At 48.1% G+C, this 20,254-nt stretch overlaps 1 protein-coding gene across 2 annotated transcripts; it reads right to left on the bottom strand.

The window, feature by feature from the left end:
* Nucleotides 1-6,736: 6,736 nt before the first annotated feature.
* C1QTNF5 (C1q and TNF related 5) lies at nucleotides 6,737-17,261 on the bottom strand. Of its 2 annotated transcripts, XM_080983690.1 has the most exons (4): nucleotides 17,151-17,261; nucleotides 13,720-13,918; nucleotides 11,438-11,668; nucleotides 6,737-10,074 (listed from the first exon to the last, which is right to left on the bottom strand). In XM_080983690.1, the coding sequence occupies exons 2-4, from the start codon at nucleotides 13,817-13,819 to the stop codon at nucleotides 9,557-9,559; spliced, it is 849 nt and encodes a 282-aa protein (XP_080839816.1). In that variant the 5' UTR covers nucleotides 13,820-13,918; nucleotides 17,151-17,261; the 3' UTR covers nucleotides 6,737-9,556. The 2 variants fall into 2 exon arrangements, with proteins under 2 accessions (XP_080839816.1, XP_080839817.1); XM_080983691.1 differs by lacking the exon at nucleotides 13,720-13,918.
* Between the last annotated feature and the right edge of the window lie 2,993 nt (nucleotides 17,262-20,254).

Genomic DNA, 20,254 nt, shown 5'->3' with positions numbered 1-20,254 from the left:
CAACATTTTCTAAGTTCAGGGTGGGGGCAATCTCATGGCTTCATCACTGGGTGAGATACATTTTACGGTGACACAGGCTAGGGCCATGGTTCCCAAACATTCCCCTCCCCCCCACAGACCACTTGAAAAATGCTGTGTGTCCTGTTGCGGCAACATCTGGTGCAGGGGGCTGGACTAGATGACCCTTGGAAATACCTGCCAACTCTACAGTTCTGTGAACTGTAATGTGCTATGCTACAAGTGGTACGATTCTTAATTGAATTTTTACAGACATGCTGCAGACCACCTGGACCAAGCTTATAGACCACCTGTGGTTCATGGACCACAGCTTGGGAACCCCTGGGCTAAGGCCTTCTCTGTGGTGGCACCCCAACTGTGGAAAACATTCCCCCTGGAAACATGACTGGCACCAGGTAAAGACCCCCCCCCCCGTGTTTGCATAAGCATTCAAGGGGTGCAATTAACAGATTGTGGATATGAAAATGTTCCATGGTTGACTCCATAGGTGATTTTAGGATGCATAAGTCTGCTTGCTTCTTACCTTGTTTTTTTGTTGTTGGAACGGTTTCATAATTCTGCATTTATTTGTTTCTACATTTAAACTGACTTGTAATCTGATTTGGGGATGCAAGAGAGGTTGAAAATACAATTACGATATGATTATAACATAACCACAGGTGCTAGCTGTTTTTCAGGATCAAAAATATGAGGACGGCCTTTCTAGAGAGGTTGGGATCCTTCCCTGGTTGTGATGTGCTGGCAGACAGGCAACTTCCTCCTCGGAGACCTGAGACTGTTGGCAGAGCGTGAGACTCTTAAACTCAGGATCATGGGTTGGATCCCCACATTGGGCAAAAGATTCCTGCATCACAGAAGGTTGGACTCTACAATTCTATGATTGTGTGTCCAGAAATAAGGATGCCAGCAGTGGCCTTGGAGGTATCTTTCCCCGTTCCTTGATCTCAACCTCCCTCCCTGTGTTATTGGAAAAGCTCCCTTTGATGTGAGCTAAACCAAAGACTGATTTATCCCCCTAAGCCTGTCTCCTTCTCCCCCTCTGCTCCCCACATCTGCCTCCTTTGTCTGGCTGAATCTGAGCCCAGTGCTGTGGGGGGTAAGATCAGACGACAACTTTAATGAGGACGGTGATTTCCCCTGTTAATTCCCGCCCCCCCATTAGCCAGTTGGAGATGGACTGCAGAGAAGGATTCCCTATGGACTGGCTGGGGCTTCCCCCCAGGTGTCCCTCTTATGTATAAATTAAGCGGACCCCCAATGCAACCGCAAGCTAGGAAATGAGTTAATGAGCCTGTATGCAGCCAGACATCAGGCAGCTGAGCCATTAGGCTTAAGGCAAGGAGTCAAAGTCATTTGCAAAGCAGCACATGGGTGTAAACATACGGCTTAGCTTCCTTGTGCCTCTGCTAAGGCTGTAGTGGCCTCCAAGGCTGGGAAAAAGGAGACTAGGACAGGGGCTTAGGGCAGCCATTTGCAACTCAAAGCCAACGTCTGCACCCATCTAAGTGCAGTCTGCTGATTTTTCTATTATGTTGTTTGGCTGTCCAAGGGATCATCAGACTGACGCGGGTGGCGTTGTGGTCTAAACCACGGAGCCTCTTGGGCTTGCCGATCGGAAGGTTGGCGGTTCGAATCCCCGTGACGGAGTGAGCTCCCGTTGCTCTGTCCCAGCTCCTGCCAACCTAGCAGTTTTAAAGCAGACCAGTCCAAGTAGATAAATAGGTACTGCTGTGGAGGGAAGGTAAACGGCCTTTCCATGCGCTCTGGTTTCCTTCACGGTGTTCCGTTGCGCCAGAAGCAGTTTAGTCATGCTGGCCACGACTTGGAAAGCTGTCTGTGAACAAACGCCGGCTCCCTCTGCCTGAAAAGAGAGATGAGTGCTGCACCACATAGTTGAATTCAACTGGGCTTAACCATCCAGGGGTCCTTTACCTAGACTGAGAGGTTGGTGAACTTTTTCAGGAAAAGAAAATTTTTATTTAGGGACCTCCCTGTGTCCTTTTTTTTAGAAGAATAGAATAGCTGTTTCTGTGAGAAAGCCTCTTTCCATATGAACCTCTGAACCCTGATATCAGCTTCTGAGGCCTTTCTTTTGTGTGCCTCCTCCATGCGAGGTTCAGAGGGTGGCCTTTTCTGTAGTGGCTCCCTTGCTCTCCCCAGGGAGGTTTGGCTGGTGCCTTCATTATGCACCTTTAGACACCAGGCAAAAACATTCCTCTTTATAACTAAGCCTTTGGCTAATTGACATCCAATGCCCTTTTAAAATGTGTTGGGGTGGGTGGGTTATTGGGTTATTCTTGTTTATATTTTGATTATGTGTTTTGTGTTTTTATACTGTGTTTTTGTGTTGTGAACTGCCCTGAGACCTGCGGGTATAGGGCAGTATACTAATTTGATAAATAATAATACTAAAGTTATTCCTGAGGTTTAGTCGGAATCTACTTTCTTATAACTTGACTCTGTTGGTTTGAGTCCTACCCTCCAGAGCAGGAGAAAACAAGATTGCTTATCTTCCATGTGACAGCCCTTCAGATATTTGAAGATGGCTATCATATTATCTCTCAGTCTTCCCATCTCCATGCTAAACATACCCAGCACCTTCAACTGTTCCTCATCAGGCTTGGCTTCCATACCCGTCACCATCTTGGTTGTCAATTGTGCATTCATGGTGATTGTGCTCATTACGGTATTGGGGCAGATATATGTAATCCCTGTTGCAATAACTGGGTCAATTAGCACTTGAAACCCTTTTGTATGCAGAGTGAGCAGCGTTAGGCAAGTGAATCTTGGGTGGAAAGAAGACTATACCAGTCGCAACCGCAAGAGAAATGATTGTGAAGTGAGAAAAAATAACAATAGGGAAAGTGTCCTTCCCAATCGCAGAGCAAAGCCAGGCCAGGCATTGATCGGTGGATTCACTTAGTTGCTGGGCGAACATCTCCGCTTAGGAAAAACAGATCAAATCAAAACATTCAGTCAGCAATAATTTAATCTCCTTCCAGGAAAGAAGCTTGGGCACCATGGTGAGGGGTGGGGGTGGGGGGGTTCTGAAACAAACATCCCTGAATGTTCTCCATTTGGCAGAGGGCTTGAGAAGTCATTTCCAAAATCGTTGCAAGTGACAAAGAGGAAAGAACAGAAAGAGATTATTCTCTTTCTCTCACATAAAAGGAGCAGTACAACCCGCCATCATCAAAGGAAATGGATTGTTGGCATGCCTGAGAAAGATGAAAAGGAAGTGCATTTTATTGAGTGCTTCATTATCTTGCGAAATTCAGCTCCACAAGAAGTTAGGATAAATATACATGGAGCGTGGAGGACTATCAATGGCTACTAGCGGAGATAAGGACAGAGGCAGTTTACTTTTGCTTGGGAGACTGAGTTTCTCTCAACCTCATTCTGCATGATCTGTAGACTCAATGCTATCCCTCTCCCCATCAGTTTGGGGTGGAGAGATCTTACCTGGCACCTCCAGGCAGCAGGTGAGAGGACAGGTAAAAAGGTAAAGATAAAGGATCCCTGGACGGTTACGTCCAGTCAAAGGTGACTATGGGGTTGCGGTGTTCATCTTGCTTTCAGGCCAAGGGAGCTGGTGTTTGTCCACAGACAGCTTTCCAGGTCCTGTGGCCAGCATGATTAAACTGCTACTGGCACAATGGAACACTGTGATGGAAATGTTGTATACCTTCCCGCCGCAGCGGTACCTATTTATCTACTTGCACCGGCGTGCTTTCAAACTGCTAGGTTGGCAGGAGCTGGGACAGAGCAATGGAAGCTCACCCCGTTGTGGAGATTCGAACTGCCAACCTTCTGATTGGCAAGCCCAAGAGACTCAGTGGTTTAGACCACAGCGCCACCTGCACCAGATGGACAGACCATCTCACTGGCCACAATGGCTAGGTTCTACCTCCACTCTTGGAGGCAGGATATCTCTGAATGCCAATTGCTGGGAATTTCAAGTGGGGACACTGCTACTGTTGCCCTCAGGTCACATTGAGGGTTTCCCATTGGTTGAGAAGAGGATGCTGCACTAGATGGGCCATTGGCCTGGCCTAGCAAGCTCTTCTTAAGATTCTTATTACTAAGACCCTGGGCAGCTGCCAAGCAAAGCATAGGATGCTACCAGTATTTTGCAGGAGGCATTCAAGTGCATGTCAGGAAATGTAGGTTTGCACAATTAAAGCGGGCCATTGTCCCCGTCCCCCCAGCAATTGTTCCCATAAAAAATAAACAAAATCCAGGGAAGCTATGAAACTGGATATCCTCCTTTTGCTCCAGATCCCACAGCCCTCTTCACAGCTGAGTGGGGAAAACAGGAAAATATTGGCTTGTGATGGTGCTGCAGTCCCATTGCAAGAAGCAGGACACAGCATGTCTTTGTTACATGGCTGACACAGCCCCAGGCTCTGGCTTTACAGGCCAAGCGTCATTTGCAACAGATGCCTGTCGTCAGCGCTGACCCGGGCGATGCTTTCCCTGAGAGGGAGGTCGGGGTCAGCGCTGGTAAAAACTGAGATCGCTCCAGGTCAGCCTGAAGCTCCACATCTCCCATTCCTCTCTAAGATCTGCTTTTGGTGGAATTATTTGTGTTCCCCTATATATCTATCCCTCAGCCTCAAACCAAGTCCTGTGTAAATGGCCTTGAAAAACCCTGCCTCCCTCCCAAAGTCCAATCAAATCAAACCTCCTGGCTTAGCTTGGCAAACAGCTTGACAGAAATTGCTTTGGTACCACCTGGACACAGATGCTGGCGGAAACCGACAAGATTCCTTCTTTCCAGTGTCCTTGGAGCCTCCAGGTGAGTACAGGACGTTTGCAGCTTGCTTGGACACTGGGAAAGTTCTGCAGCTGGGAGCAGTCCAGAGACATTAGGGAAAATGAGTGCAACAAGGCCTATTTTGGGCAAGAATGCAGAAAGCATGCTTCCTTCCCCGTGCTAAAAATAAAGGACCTTTCTTACAAATTGGGTCACTGTTCTCACACTGGAGAATCTGGGACCAGAGAAAGCAAGCTGACCGGCCCCAGTCCCTGTCACAGCCCTGTAGGAAAGGCTGAGCTGTGGCTATCCGCACACATTGCTTTCTGTGGACAACACTTGGCATGGATAAATGGGTTTGGGGGTCACTTGTAGATAACCAGAGAACTCAGGCTGCCTTGCTCCCTGCCCCCCAGACACAGAATCATAGAACTGCAGAGTTGGAGGGGTCCATGAGGGTCATCTAGCACAACCCCCCGCAATGCAGGAATCTTTCACCCAACGTGGGACTCGAACCCACAACCCTGGGATTAAGAGTCTCGAGCTACGCAGCAAGTCCCTCAAGGGCTTCTGCAGTAGGCTGCACCTCGTGAAATTAGGCTGAGGGCTGCACATATACCATTGGCTGCAGTTTCCCCAGCCCAGATTCAGAGGAAGCATTACAGGAAGTTGGTCATCAGAATATTGGGTCCTGTTGAGCACTGGTGTCAGGGGTTCAGGGACAGAGGCACAGGGTAGGCAGGAGATGGAGAGCGATGGGGATGAATCCCAGGACAGCGAGGAAGAGGATGACAATGACTCAAGAGATTCCATGAGTCTTTCCAGCGAATCAGAGGATTCCCAGAAGGGGGCGCCGGTGGTCAAGGCCAGGGGAGCCCCAGGGGGGACGTGTCAGGAGCAGGGGGCCAGCGGGGGATCCCAAAGTGGCAGCTGGGCGTCAGGACCAGCCTCCCCGCCAGAGTGCAGCGAAGGGGGTGGAGGTTTCAGTGTATCAGGGGAAGCAGCTCCGGCAGCAGAGAAGGGAGGGAGGTCGGAGCAAGCCACCCTCCCGGAAGGGGAGGGGAGTAGTGAAGGGAGTAGTGTAGCTGTTAAAAGGAAGGTTAGAGGTTGGGCGCGCGCGCCAAGTTCAAATGTAGAGGCGCGCGGAAGTACAGGGAGCCCGGAGGAGGGGCCAGGTCCCAAAGCCCGCAGGAGGGGGCAAGAGCAGTCTGGGGATTCCGCGTCAGAGGAATCCAGGAGGGGCGAAACCCCAGCGGGCAGGAAGACCCTGCGGAAAAGGAAAGAGAGAAAGAGGTGGAGCAGCGCAAGCCTCTTAAACTGGTGCAGGGGAGGGACTGATTCAGAGGGGACTTCAGCGGTCTAAGCGTAACAGACGTAGGGCTGCGCGCCTCGGATGTGAAGCAAACAATGAACTGCAATAAACACTTTTGTATATAAGAAGAGATAGGCGTTGGTCTTTTGTGAGCTGAGACTTGAGGCAGCCCTGACAACTGGCCTATTTGCATTGAGCTAGTATATTCATCAATGACAGTATCACATACCCATTCAACTATCCCAAATTCCAATAAACCATTCATCAGGCAGGTTGAAGGAATAAATGAACTTTCCCCATCTCTGGTGGGAATGCCCACAGGTTGGGTCACTCTGGAATGAAATTTATTAGGAGATTTCAAAGATTATCAAAACACATATTCAAATATCTACCCAGTTATTCCTACTAAATACATGGACAGGCACTATGAAGATATTTCACCCAAATGAACTTTTGACACGGATGCTGCCAGGATCACTATAGCACAACAGTGGAAATCGTTTAAAATACCTGACTATGTCTTTATGGTACCTTTTAAAATCCCTTATACAGCCTCCAACATCCAAAGAAAGGTCCATGTTGAAGGAATAACTATATGCAATCTGGCTTAGAGGTTAAATTGATGAATTCATCAGTTCAAAAACAGGGAATGAATCAATAGGTTCTTTAATTTCTAGTATACAAGAATTGAAACAGATGAAGTTTTGCTCTCTTTAACTCTGTTTAATGCGGGGGGCGGGATGTCACCCACTTATTTTCTCTTTATTGGGCTGCTGTAAAATGCTGAGGAGCAGGAGTCGGAAAAAACATTGCAACACCTCCCTCCAAAATGCTTTCTACCAGTAAAAAAGTTCTCTCCAAATACCGATACTCACCCCCCCCAATACAGAGATATAAAACAGCACTCAAATCCTTTCATTATATTTAAAACACTTTGGAAGACTAAGAACAAAAGAGTGACTATATACATATACACATCCTTTGCATACAGGAATAATAGACTAACAGACTCAAATTTCCATGTCGGAAAAAAGAAATGTCATGCGTGAAACAATCTTACAAACAAAATCCATTCTAGGGTTAATTAACTTGGCCAGCAAACTTTTTAAACTTTGGGCTCAGGGAGCCCCCTAGTGGATAACTCATGCCACACGTCTATAACATCTACGCTATACTTCTTATTGCTGCTTGCTCCATGAATGAGAATTTGTGCACCCTTTCTGATATATATTCTCTGCAGTTGGGCTGTGAGCAGAGCAGTCAGCTTGCAACCTTTATCTTGCCCTAGGCTACCTAATAGGAAAGAGGCTATTTTCCTACCAGATGGAAAACAGCACAGCCAGAGCCTTGATTTTCAGTCCTTTTTAGGTTAAAATTAAATGAGTGAGCAGTGATGGGCCCCTTTCATAGTTGGGAATGTTGCAAGAGAAGACTCTGGATCTGTGGCTGCCTGTAGTGGCTGTTGGAACCTTCTAACAGCCACTACAGGCTGCCATAGCAAGAGAGGGCAGGAAGGCTTCTGTGCATGTGCTACCCTATTAAGAAGATAACATGGGAAATGACCCATTCACACTATTACAGTGGTACCTCTGGTTACAAACTTAATTTGTTCTGGAGATCCGTTCTTAAGCTGAAACCGTTCTTATCCTGAGGCACGCTTTAGCTAATGGGGCCTCCCTCTGTGCGCGCCCCTCTGGCGCACGATTTCCGTTCACATCCTGGGGCAAAGTTCGCAACCAGGAGCAGCTACTTCCGGGTTAACGGAGCTCATAACCTGAAGTGTTCATAACCTGAAGCGCTCTTAACCAGAGGGACCACTGTACTGTTGTTTTTAAATAATTCCTTCTGTGGCATTTTTCATTTGGGCGATTACTCTAATTTCTCTCTGCAATGCCACTAGGGCTAGGTAATATATCAATATATCATCCAAAACCCATTTGAAGTCCACATTGTGTTACTGGTTTCATCATTTTTGACCTGGGAATATATTGGGAATCAAAATGTGTGTGTGTGTGTGTGTGTGTGTGTGTGTGCGCGCGCGCTATGCAAAAATCACAATGTGGGGGAAATCATGAAGCCAGCCAATGCTTCTCTTGAATCCTGAAGCCCTTGTTAACTCTGCCAGCTCCACTGGTATATCACGAGGTTTAGTTGGTGATATATCACGATGTTGAAAACCAGATACCGCCCGGCCCTAAATGCCATATACGAGTTAAGATTGATTTCATGGTTTAATAGGGGTTTGATCCTAGCGATCTTGCTCTGGACCCTCCTTCCCCTTTGACAAGGAGAGGAGGAGCTGCAGAAATACACCAGCCCCTTCCAGTTGGACTGCTTCTGAGGAACTGTGGGAAAGTGTGGCCTGTCTCCCTATAAACAAACAAAAAGACTGAATGTCATGCTTTGCAGTTCACAGGACTGCCGACAGATGGCCACGTCAGCTGCAGCACGAGAAATGACAGGGTAGCCCAGGCAAGCTCTTGAATGGCTCCTGGCTGACCTCGGTCAAACATGCCTGCCGTGAGGTTTGACAGAGGAAAGAGAGGCGCTTCATAGAGCCATTCAGTCAACTGTGCCTCCCTCCTCCTTTAAAAATGTGTGGAGGTTCAGGCGAGCTACAAGGGGAGGACAAGGGGGTGTAAACGGAGGGTGGCCGGTTAGATAATAATAATAATAATAATAATAATAATAATAATAACAATAATTTTATTACAGTAGTACCTTGGGTTACATACACTTCAGGTTACATACGCTTCAGGTTACAGACTCCGCTAACCCAGAAATATTACCTCAGGTTAAGAACTTTGCTTCAGGATGAGAACAGAAATCTTGCAGCAGTGGCACGGTGGCAGCAGGAGGCCTCATTAGCTAAAGTGGTGCTTCAGGTTAAGAACAGTTTCAGGTTAAGAATGGACCTCCGGAACGAATTAAGTTCTTAACCCGAGGTACAACTGTATTAACATGCCACCCATCTGACTGGGTTTCCCCTGCCACTCTAGGCATCTTCCAGCAAAATATAAAAACACAACAAAACATCAGACATTAAAAACTTCCCTCTACAGGGCTGCCTTCAGATGTCTTCTAAAAGTCATATTGTCATTTGACATCTGATGTGGGGCAGGGTGGTTACCAAAGGGTTAGGTGGGGCTGGCAAGCGAAGCAAGCGGGGCACAGCCCTAAGTATGTATGTGTATAGATATAGAAAGTAAATCTACTCCGCAAGGAGTACACTGTTTGCTAGTACACTACAAAGGTCACTTAGCTTCTCTGCTGCACAGCTATCCTGACCCTGGCCTGAGGGGTTGCCAGACACCTTCTGGGAAGAACCTACAACCCTTTTACAGGCATTAGCTAAAGGGGCGCAACACCCCTTGGGTTAAGAAGGGCCACAGGTATCCCCACGGACGACAGCTGTGGCAGAGCCAAGAAAGGGAGTCCTCCGCAAATCGCGTGGCGGAGAGTGGCATCTCTCAGGCAAAGACGGGAGAGTTTTGCCAGTAGGAGTAGACCAGGAATCCTGTGAAAGTGCTATCTGTCTTGACGCTGGAGTAGAAGCCAAGGTAGTCCCCTACCCCTACCTGCACCCAGACTTCATCCTCCGGCTCCAGCCGCACCAGGGTGCCACCGGACAGCGATGTGGGCTTGGGCCAGTTGCCGTAGAACTGGAAGAAGGAGGCCACCGACTTGCCGTTCTTCATAATGTCGAACTGGAGGCTCATGCGGTAGACGGTGGCATGGACGGCGAAGTAGTACATTCCCGGAATCTCGCAGAGGAACTTCCCCGTGTTGCCGTCGTAATGTCCCTGCTCGTTGACCAGAACCACGTCGAAGACGATTGGCTGGTCGGCCAAGGGAGGGCTGCGAGACTCGGAGCGCTTGGCGCTGAAGGCTGAGCGGGGGGCCACTGCGCACTCCCCAGGCGCCCCTTTCTCTCCGGGAAACCCATTGAGGCCAGGGCTGCCTCTTTCCCCTGTAGGGCCCACTGCTCCTTTACGGAATGAAAACAACAACAACCAAGGACAGTGTTAGGATATGTTTGAGAATGGAATATGGATCTAATGTGTTTTTGCCGTGGAGAGGATTTAACACGGATATGGGTGGAAGAATTTAGTACTATGCATTATGGAGTAATGGTGGCAGGAATTAGGGCTAACATTTATTAATAATTATGGAACCTGTCTTGGACTTTTCGTAGGGAAAAGGAACAAATGATTCTGAGGCACCCTGACTTTAAAGAAATTGCTTAACAGAAAGTGGAGAAGATGGATGTTTGCATGGACTGAAGGTTTTAAATATTATTATTTTTTGCATGGACAGAGGGTGATTTTACATACAGTGGTACCTCAGTTTTCAAACATAATCCATTCCAGAAGACCGTTTGAGTTCTGAAATGTTTGAAAACCGAAAAGTCAGTACAGAAGCCTCAAAACGGAAAACTCAATATGGAAAACTCAAAACGGAAAATTCAATACGGAAGCTGCGTTTCTGGTGTGACTTCCAAGGTGCGTTCGAAAAATGAAGCATTTACTTCTGGGTTTACAGCGTTCGAAAACTGAAATGTTCGACAACGGAGACGTTCAAAAACAGAGGTACCACTGTATGTATGTGTGTATGTATTTTTTGTTTGTGTATACACACACACACACACACACACACACACACACACACATTTTCTGTTACTGGCAGATGGGAAATCGGAAGTTCTTCGCTTGCATCTTTTGCTAACTTTTTTTTCTTTTTTATCTTACTCTTCTCTTGAAATGGAATGAGGAAATTATGTAACATTGAGAGAAACATCAAGATGGCGGGGTGGAAAGTCAACTTTCAAATTTGTATTAAATCTGAATTAATTTGATGTTAATTTGATGATTTTTTTTTTGAAAAGCAATAAAAATTAATTGACAGAAAAGAGAGAACTCAGTAGAAAGCAAAACACCAGCTATCCCCTCGTCTTGCTTATGGCAACTACAATGGTTAGAAGTTTGGGTCTTAATTTAAATGACCTCGTTTCCCTCAGAGGGTTGAGGAACTTCCAGCCCACAGGCCTTATTACTTCTGCCAGGCCTCCCCATTTGGCTTGTGAGGCCATTATAGCCGTGCCCAGCTGCTGATGGTTGGGGCTTGCATAGCTCTGAAAACCAGCTGGCTGTCCACACAGGCAAAAATGGGTCACCAGACAGGCTGGCCCTGCTCTATGGAGTTGATAACACAGAGTGGACTCCTTCCCCCAATACACTGTGAGACAATAATGCTGGAATTATCCACTTCAGAGCTTCTGCAGAATTAGCTTGCTTAGCATGATAGAAATGGACCTGGAAATAATAGTGCTCTCCCAACCCCCCCAACCTTACCTGGCTGACCAACTTCGCCCTTTTCTCCCGGCATCCCTGCTGCTCCATCACGCCCGTCACGCCCATCTCTGCCTGGCAGGCCTTGGTTCCCATGGATCCCGGGGGTGCCTGGAATTCCAGGGTGCCCAGCGCAAAGGCTGGGGATCTTATTGTCCTCAATCTGGACAGAGTGTGTGGTCAATGTAAGCAGGAAGAGGAAGAGGTAGGCGGCATGCTCCATTTCTGGGGGGTCTACAGAGAGAGGAGTTTGTCAGATACCTCCAAAGGGTCTCAGGGAAGTGGTTTTTTGCAAACAGGTCCACAAATTTATTTATTTTTTATAGCTTACCTAATCCAATGCGTTTATGCCCCCAAAGGACCAAGTTTAGTAAACCTTCCTTGAATGGTCACCTGCATGAAATTCCTACTCGACAGGTGGAACTCAAAAAATTAGAATATTGTGGAAAAGTTCATTTATTTCAGTAATTCAACTTAAAAGGCAAAACTAATATATGACATAGACTCATGACATGCATAGCGAGATATGTCAAGCCTTTATTTGTTATGATTGTGAATATTTAGAATATTAAATGAAATCAGCAGAACAAGGACTGCCAATAGAGCAATATTGGACCTCTGAGAAGTAGAAGCATGCAAATCTCTTTTCTGATGAGAGCAGCTTTTGCATCTCATTTGGTAACCAAGGACCCAGAGTTGGGAGGAAGAATGGGGAGGCACACAATGCCAGATGCTTGAAGTCCAGTGTGAAGTTTCCACAGTCTGTGTTGATTTGGGGAGCCATGTCATCAGCTGGTGTTGGTCCACTGTGCTTCAAAGTCCAGGGTCAACGCAGCCGTCTACCAGGAGATTTTGGAGCACTTCATGCTTCCTTCCGCAGACTAGCTTTATGGGGATGCTGACTTCATTTTCCAGCAGGACTTTGGCACCTGCCCACACTGCCAAAAGTACCAAAACCTGGTTCAATGCCCATGGGATTACTGTCCTTGATTGGCCAGCAAACTCGCCTGACCTGAACCCCATAGAGAATCTATGGGGCATTGCCAAGAGAAAGATGGGAGACATGAGACCGAGCAATGCAGAAGAGCTGAAGGCTCCTTTTGAAGCATCCTGGTCTTCCATAACACCTCAGCAGTGCCACAGGCTGATAGCATCCATGCCACGTTGCATTGAGGCAGTAATTGATGCAAAAGGGGCCCAAACCAAGTACTGAGTACATATGCATGCTTCTACTTCTCAGAGGTCCAATATTGCTCTATTTGCAGTCCTTGTTTTGCTGATTTCATTTAATATTCTAATTTTCTGAGATTGTTAATTTGGGGTTTTCATCAGCTGTACAGCGTGATCATCACAATTATAACAAATAAAGGCTTGACATATCTCGCTTTGCATGTCATGAGTCTATCTCATATATTAGTTTCACCTTTTAAGTTGAATTACTGAAATAAATGAACTTTTCCACAATATTCTAATTTTTCTAGTTTCACCTGTAGGTCTATTAAATCTGGCCCAGGGATGCCTTAAGGGCTGCTTTGCCCCATATAAACCTGCCCATCAGCTGAGACCATCTCTGCTTTCCCCAGCCTTCTGAAGTTTGCCAGCTAACATAGTTAAACTATTGATTTTCCCCCCTCTCCAGAAGTGGCAGTGATGGCTGCCAACTGGATGGCTTTGAAAGACAAATTCAAGACTACCAGTAGCTACTAGTTGTGATGCCTATGTACTGTCTGCAGTATGACTGGTTTGGCATTCAGTAGCCTCTGAATAGCAGTTCCTGGAAATCACAAGCGGGGGAGAGTGCTGTTGCCCTCGGGTCCTGCTTGCGGGTTCCCCACCGGCTCCTGATTGGTCTCTGTGAGGATGCTGGGCTATGTAGATGGGCCTTTGGTCAGACCCAGTAGCTGGGCTCTTTTTATGTTCTCCCACACAGTTAAAACAAACAAAAAAAAATCACTGCAAATAGGAAGAAGTGCAGCTGGAAAGAACTAAGCTAGAATGCTTGGCCTAGACTAGACTGAGCAGGGAAAGGGCTCCAGCTCAGTGGGAGAGCACCTGCTCTGCATGCGGAACGTCTCTGGGGTTCAATCCTTGCATTTCCAAGGTAGGGAAACCCTGGAGAACCACAGCCAATCTGTGTAGATAGTACAGAGCTTGATGGATCAAGGGTGCGACTCAGTCTAAGGTAGCTCCCTATGATTTTATGTTGTTCCCTGGTGCATTAGATTTCCAGAGTTTTAGTCATTCAGAGTATTTATTATTATTCATTTATTATATTGCTATCCTACCTCCAAGGAACACAAGGTGGTGTACATGGTTCTCCCCATCTTGGTTCAATCCACACAACGTTCCGGCTGGTTTTATTTGAAAGATGGTGCCACTGAGCATGTGCAGAGTGCCTTTATCTCACCCCCCCTCATCCCACAGACCTGCAGCTAAGATTCCAGGTCCAACTGGTTTTTATTCAGGTTAGCATTCCACCTCTCCCTGCAGAAATTAATCGCAGCAACCGTTGCGTGAAAAGTTAGAAGAACTCCAGCAAAACCAGAGCAGAGTATTGCCTCTTAGACACCCACCCCCATGGTTGATCTCCCAGGGAGCCTCCACACCCTAATCCAACTGTAAGACTAGCAATTGTGCAACCTAAATCCATTAATGCATATGATTCCCTTGGAACAGTTGGGAGCTTCAAATGGCTCAGAATTCTCTGGCTTTCCTGAGCTGCATTTTGTGTATTTTGTGGTGAGCGATGGGGGCAGCGGGAAGAGAGAGAGAGAGAGAGGGGAGGAAATGTCAACTGGCTTTTAAGCAACTGCCTAGGATGTCATGCTCCTTTCGCCTCCCATGGAATCAGAGAAAAGAAGCCAGAGCCTCCCAAGAGGCTAGTCCTCTAGAGGCACGACTGATGCCAGGAGCCAGCTGGGCACGCAACACAGCCTTCAAACCACAGAATCAGCCTGTGAACTTTTGTCCTGGTTTTCTCCTCCTTCTGCCTGCCAGCCAGCCAGCCTGTTCTGACAATTTGCTCATCTATTTCTCCTTTCCTTTCTCTTTTCTTCCCCTCTCCCTCCTGGCCCTGCCATCTTTTGCCACTTTTTGCAAGAGTCCAGGTTGTCTTAAGAGCTCCTATAAGTTTCAGCTTTGGGATTTAGTTATAGCTAACAGGACTGGAATGCAGCGAGCCCATCCAAAATCTCGATGCTTTGCATTCTTTCGGCATTGCCTGAGCCTGGTGAGGATTGGGGGTGTAGGGGGGTGAGTGCCGAAGCAACAATTCTTCAACATAAACGGGCTGAAGACTGGTCATATTGAATATTGTCTTCCAAAGCAACTACTCTATCCCGAACTTAAAAATGGAAAGCGTAATGCTGGTGGTCAACAAAAGAGGTTTAAAGGCTCTCTCAAGGCAAATCTTTAAAAATGTAGTATAAACACCGACAATTGGGAAACACTGGCCTGTGAGCGCTCCAATTGGAGAACAGCCTTTACCAAAGGTGCTGTGGACTTTGAACACGCTCATAATCAGGATGAAAGGGAGAAACATGCTAAGAGGAAGGCACGTTTGGCAAACCCTCACCATGACCAACTCCCATCCGGAAACCTACGGTATGTCCCCACTGTGGAAGGACATCCAGAATTGGCCTCCACAGTCACTTACAGACTCACTGTTAAGACCGTGTTCATGGAAGACAATTTTACTCGGCTACAAGTGATCACCAAAGAAGAGAAAAAAGAAGGATATTCTTTGGGGAGCCTGGTCCCTATATTTCTTAAGCTCTGCTATGACTAGCCAGGGTGTGTGGGTGAAGTCAAACTGCTGCATTATCAGCACTGAAGTGACCTCCTTGGGGTGCAAGCCTGGGCAGTGTGTACAGAGGTCCTGAACTGCCCAGACAACAAGACTCTTGGCATCATTGGAAGGGTCCACAGGAAAGCGGAGCAAGACGTTTGGCACCAGCTTGGCTGCAGGAGTTGCCTTAAGGAGGTGGACAAGGCAGCATCCAACTGTCTTAGGGTCTCCGGATTTGGGTAGGGTTCTTCTCCCAAATATATCCAGCAAGGCAGTGGAGGATCAGAGTTTTCCATCTGCTAGATGTGCTACCTTCCCAGGTTGATGAGCCCCATCTGCCCCTTCCCCCTAAAGCATGTGGAGAAACCACTTTCTTGACCATTGGTCAAGAGACTATTGGTCTTGTCTGCTCAATCTGCCAGAGCCTGTCTTTGCATGCAGGGGAAGTCCCTAACTCACCGAGGGTTTGAAACCCATCAGGTACCCTCACTTGGTTTAGCTAGCCAGCCAAAGCCATTCCCAGGGTGTGGCTGCTGTCGCATGCTCACAGCTTCTAGGAACCACAGGTGAGAGCTGAGTGCAGGGTGGGGTACCCCCCAGCAAAGGTACTATCCACCCCCTAACACCCCATACACCCAGGCTCAGGTTTTATATATGTGTAAATATATCAAAAAGATAAATGTCTCTGTTGTTCCTCACTCTGAGGAAACCAAACCCTGGGTCATCCCTGGTGCCCCTGGAATCTCACATAGCTCAGACTGGGGTGACATGCAACCGTACTAATATAGGCAGAAAAATGAGCCATTGGCATATAGTTCTATCTTCATGGCTCTAGGATCTCTACTGGTCTGTCTGATCTACAATGGATTGCAAAATGGGGTTAATAAAACAGTCCAGTTTTGCAGGACTGTTGCAATGATTACTGAGAATAAAGGGCACAAGGCCCTTTTAAGCATTCAGCAAAACCCAAGTTTCATTACTGACTTTTAGTATTAGTCTCCTACCTGTGGATTGCAAGTAGCAGTAACTTTTGCATATAATATGAATGTTACTTTTGTGCGGCTGAGGTGTCTGTGCGTGAGATATAATGGTGAATATCAGTCCAGAACGGTTGACTTTCTTTCCAACTTGTGGGGCACTTGCAGCAATCAAAGCCCCTCATTCCCACACCTTCCCAAGAGTCAGAGTGACCTAGCAGATAATGTTTGGTTAGGACCAGGAGACCTGAGTTCAAATTCTGTAATGTTCAACAGATGCTCCTCTGGGCGTATCCTGTATGTTATTTTGCAGGAAGGCTTCAAGAGCATCCCAGGAAATCTAGGTTTGCACAATTCAAGTAGATTACAGCACTCTCTTCCCCTGGAGCAACAAATCCACTTTTAAAAAAACAACCAACCCAGACTTTTGGTGGCTGAGAAAGTGATGGGAAAATGCATGGAAAAGTGTGGGATGAATGGCTAATTCATGGGAAGATGTATAAACAATCCACAAGCAAATTAGGCTCACCACTGCGGAACAAATCAGAATGAATACTCAATTAAAAACCGGACTAACTCGAAATTGAAATCCAGACCACCGCCCCCCGCCCCTTAGTGGGGTCCAGATCAGGCCATTCTTTTTAAAAATCCACAAACTTTGCCCATTTTTATTTCAATTTCCCCAAGAGAGCAGCTCTTTCTTCCAGTATATTTTTTTGGGCAAGGCTTTTGGGTGGCTCGGATTAAAATCAATCCCAAAGAAAGCAAAATCTCCTCCCGCTAGGCATTTCTCAACTCCCGGGTGATCTTCTAAAGGGATCGCGTCGGTCCCAAAACAAAAGCAAGGTGGTGTCAGCAAAGTCGGGAGAAACTGCTGCTCCAAGCAGGCAAGTTGGGAACCCGTCGCCCAGCCTCCCTAGCCCACCACCCCGCGTGGATCTGCGATACTCACGCGGCGGCGCTCTGCGGCTGGGCTGGCAAGCTGGCGCTCCGGGCTGCTTGGGGAAGGAGGAGGACCGCTTACTCTGGCGAAGGAGGCCGCAAGCCAGCTCCGCCGGCCGGCCTTCTTTCCCCCCTCCCCACCCTCCTCTCTCCCTCCCCTCTCTTCCCTCCTCCCCAACTCCGATGGAAACCGGAGAGTTGCAGAGCGGAGCCAAGAGCTACAGGCAAAGCGGGGAAGCGCGTCGGAGGCAGAGGCGCTCCCAGGGACGGGCATCTCTGGGATGGGGCAGAGGGGAGAGGAAGGCGGGAGGGGAGGGAGGAGGAAGAGTCAGGAGCCGGCAGGGCGGCGGAGAAGGGGTCAGAGTGCGGGGTGGGACCGGGGGATCCGGGTTCAAATCCCCCACTCAGCCCTGGAGGCTCACTGGGTGAGCTTGGGCCAGTCCACGTTGCCTCTTAGCCTGGCCTACCTCGCAGGGTGGTTGTGCGGGGAGAATGAGGAGCAGGGAGAAGCAGGTGCGCCGCCTTGAGCTGCTTGCAGGCATGGCCAAACTTGGGCCCCCTGCTGTTTTGGGATTACAACTCCCATTATCCCTAGCTAACAGGACCAGTGGTCAGGGATGATGGGAACTGTAGTCCCAAAACAGCTGGAGGGCCAAGTTTGGCCATGCCTGCAAGGTAGGGTGTAAATAAATGTTCTCTATATTTCCAAGGAAGCACCTTCACCCTCATAAAAGCAATGGCGGGATGAAAGGCAAAGAAACCCATTTCATAAAACGTGGAACAGCCAGGACTTTCACTGACGTGGGCTGTCACTTTTAAGAACTTGTGCCTGAGCTTGGTTTTTGCCTCCTCCCTCCTATTCCCATTTTCCTCTTGTGTCACATCTTTTTAGATTGTGAACCTAAGGTCAGGACCATCTTATAACTGATTTTTGTAAGCTGCTCTGACATCCCTTTTGGCTAAAGGTTGAGACATAAATGCTGTACACAATCAAAGAAGTGGGTTGGTGGTTCCATTTCCACTCTGCCCATCATTTTGGTTTTTTTTTACCTTGAGCAGGCACTAGAGCTTATTTTGTGCCAGAGCTCACCGCAGGAAAAGAAGTGTCATTGAGCATGTACAGAGTGCCTGCTGCTCATCACTTAACAATAACTCTCTTCTCCATATGAATCTAACATTAGAGGAGAGATGTGTCCAGGTGTGATTTTGAGGGCAGGCTGAGCTCCGCTTACTCTCCTCTTGGAAAAAAAAAAAAAAGTAACACTAACAGGCAGGATATGTAACGTGTATTAAAAGCTGGGAGTCAACAAAACATTACAGAATATTTTCCAACCAGGCAGAAGCATAGGAGTGAGTGTACAGTAGCCTCCCACAACCTGGTGCCAACCAGATGTTTTGGACTACAACTACCATCAGTCCCAGCCAGGATATCTGCAAACTTTGAGGGTTCCCTAAGCCTGCTCATGCAGTACTTCCTTCATGGGGGGGGGGTGTTGCTTTTTCTACCTAAAGGCTCCCCCTCCATTTGAGTTTGCTATTAGAATATAGGATAAGGATGCTGGGTGATAATGCATGTCGCTTGATCAATATGCATTTTATACTGCTGTCTGGGTAAACCAAGCCCCTTGGGAAATGCTTATGCTGGGCACATCTTATAATCCATGTCTACTAGAGAAGGAGGGACGTGGGTGGCGCTGTGGGTAAAACCTCAGCACCTAGGACTTGCCGATCGTATGGTCGGCGGTTCGAATCCCCGTGGCGGGGTGCGCTCCCGTCGTTTGGTCCCAGTGCCTGCCAACCTAGCAGTTCGAAAGCACCCCCGGGTGCAAGTAGATAAATAGGGACCGCTTACCAGCGGGAAGGTAAACGGCATTCCGTGTGCTGCACTGGCTCGCCAAATGCAGCTTGTCACGCTGGCCACGTGACCCGGAAGTGTCTGCGGACAGCGCTGGCTCCCGGCCTATAGAGTGAGATGAGCGCACAACCCTAGAGTCTGGCAAGACTGGCCCGTACGGGCAGGGGTACCTTTTACTAGAGAAGGGGGATGTGGGTGGCATTGTGGGTTAAGCCACAGAGCCTAGGACTTGCCAGTCAGAAGGTCGGCAGTTTGAATCCCCACGACAGGGTGAGCTCCCGTTGCTCGGTCCCTGCTCCTGCCAACCTAGCAGTTCAAAAGCACTCAAAGTGCAAGTAGATAAATACGTACCACTCCGGCGGGAAGGTAAACAGCGTTTCCGTGCACTGCTCTGGTTCGCCAGAAGCGGCTTAGTCATGCTGGCCACATGACCCGGAAGCTGTATGCCGGCTCCCTCGGCCAATAAAGCGAGATGAGCGCCGCAACCCCAGAGTTGGCCATGACTGGCCCTAATGGTCAGGGGTCCCCTTTACCTTTACCTTACCAGAGAAGGGATGCAGGAGGCACCGTGCAAACTTACTTACCCACGGCTGCATGCAAACCAGCATGGCTCAATCCCTGAAATCCCCAGTCACAGCTGGGAAAGGCTCTCTGCCTGAAACTCCAGAGAGCTGCTGCCAATTTGCGTGATCAACACTGACCTAGATTAAACCAAGCACGGCTCCCCATGCTCCTGCTGAATCCGACCAAAGGTCCGTCTGGTCCAGCATCCTGCTCTGGCAGGATGCTCATGGGAAGCCTAAAAGCCAGGACCTGAGCACAGCAGCATCTCACCACCACCTTTGTGATGCCTAGCAAACAGGTACCTGGAGGATCACTGCCTCTGACCCTGAGAAGTTGCCATTGTGGCTATAAGCCCCCAGGTAAGCCTGAACCTCCATGAATTTGCTTCATCTTCTTTGGCTGGCCATCGCTGCCTCTTGGGGTAGCAGATTCCTCTGTGACCCAGTCCTTCCTCTCGTCCATCTGGAACCTTTCATTATTCAGCTCTCTTTCATTCTAGTATTATGAGAGAGAAAGGGTGGGAACTGATTCTCTGCTCCCTCTGGTACATGCACAAGTGTACCACAAACACAGGCACGAATCCCACCCACAACTTGTTTGCAGAGTTTGATGGACAGGACTTGGCACCCCGATCCTGCTTAGAAGTCCCTGAGCATTTTTCTGCTTTGACAGCAGCAGCAGCAGCAGCAGCTGGA

The sequence above is a fragment of the Podarcis pityusensis genome, assembly GCF_964106645.2.
Source record: "Podarcis pityusensis genome assembly, chromosome: 15".
NCBI lineage: Eukaryota > Metazoa > Chordata > Lepidosauria > Squamata > Lacertidae > Podarcis > Podarcis pityusensis.
The sequence above is the reverse complement of the archived record's forward strand: the minus strand, read 5'-3'. Positions and strand labels throughout refer to the sequence as shown.